Raw genomic sequence first — 1377 nt, 5'->3', positions numbered from 1 at the left:
GTGTGTGTGTGTGTGTGTGTGTGTGTGTGTTTCTTACTTGTTGCTCTTTCCATCCTCTGTCTTTCCCTTTCGGTCCCCCTCTTCCTATTTGATTTACTAATGCTCTCTCTCTCTCTCTCTCTCTCTCTCTCTCTCTCTCTCTCTCTCTCTCTCTCTCTCTCTCTCTCTCTCTCTCTCTCTCTCTCTCTCTCTTTCTCTCTCTATCTTTCTATCTATCTATCTATCTATCTATCTCTCTATCTCTATCTCTCTCTCTCTTTCCATTAGCGTATTCACCTAGTGCCAGGGAAAGTAAAATACTAGTAAAAGTAAAATAATTTATTATGCAGACACCATATTTTGTTTAAATTCGTATTCCAATGAAAACAAGGATTGATATCAATCTATTATATTTTTCATTTCGTTCAGATGTTTTAAGGACGATCAGGTTGATGTTTTAGATAAAAATTATCAATATATTTACTTTTTATTCATAATTTCCACATTTTCATCCTAAACTACTGTTTGGTAAACTGTAAGATTGTTTCAATTATGCATTAGCTGTAGCCTCCTCCAGCTCCTGCTGGGCCTTGCGGAACTTGGCCAGGTTGAGGGCGGCGATCTCCTCGGCCTCCTCGATCTGGCGCTTGTAGGTCTTGATCTTCTGCTGGAGCTTGTCGACCAGGTCCTGCATCCTCTCGTGGTTCTTCTTGTCCTCGTCGGACTGGAAGCTGAGCTCCTTGATGCGCCTCTCGCACTTCCTCAGGTTCTTCTGGGCGTCGGCGTGGCGGCGAGACTCGGTATCAAGGTTGCTTTCCAGTTCGCTAACTCTGCTTTCCAGCTTGGCAACAGCCTTCTTGCCAGCCTTCATGGCATTGTTCTCGACGTCCTCGAGGCGGGTCTGCAGTTCCTTAACGGAAACCTCCAGAGCTTTGCGCATCTTCTCCTGGTTCTGGGCGTGCTCTTGCTCGGCGCGGAGCTCGTCAGCCAGGCGAGCGGCGTCAACCATGGCCTTCTTAGCCTTCTCCTCCGAGTTCTTGGCTTCGTTTAGCATTTCCTCGAGATCAGCCTAAGGGATGAAAAAATAATTTATTGATAAGAAAGATAGAAGATATAAAAGAAATGAAAAGGTACAAAAATACATTTATGATTCTAGTACTGAGGCGCTTCTGAAGCATCTATTTTTAAAAGAAGTCAAGGAAGTAACAATTCAGGTAAAGATTTGTCTTGTACCGATTTAAGGTGGTCTTAATATTGAAACAATGCAGGATGGATTGAAAGTCAAATTGCCATTTTTGTTATTCAAGTAATAACAAAAGTGATTTCCAGACAAGCAAAAGGCATGAAACAAAATTTTCAATCTGCGTTAGAATTCCCCCAACTCAGGCGAGCGCGTCA

General features: G+C 43.1%; 1 protein-coding gene across 1 annotated transcript; it reads right to left on the bottom strand.

Moving 5' to 3' along the window:
• Positions 1–452: 452 nt before the first annotated feature.
• Positions 453–1066, bottom strand: LOC119582750 (myosin heavy chain, muscle-like). The gene has a single exon (XM_037931177.1). The coding sequence runs from the start codon at positions 1031–1033 to the stop codon at positions 530–532; it is 504 nt and encodes a 167-aa protein (XP_037787105.1). The 5' UTR covers positions 1034–1066; the 3' UTR covers positions 453–529.
• Between the last annotated feature and the right edge of the window lie 311 nt (positions 1067–1377).

The sequence above is a fragment of the Penaeus monodon genome, chromosome 16, assembly GCF_015228065.2.
Source record: "Penaeus monodon isolate SGIC_2016 chromosome 16, NSTDA_Pmon_1, whole genome shotgun sequence".
In the NCBI taxonomy this organism is placed as follows: Eukaryota; Metazoa; Arthropoda; class Malacostraca; order Decapoda; family Penaeidae; genus Penaeus; species Penaeus monodon.
Note: the sequence above shows the minus strand (reverse complement) of the source record. Positions and strands in the feature narration are given on the sequence as shown.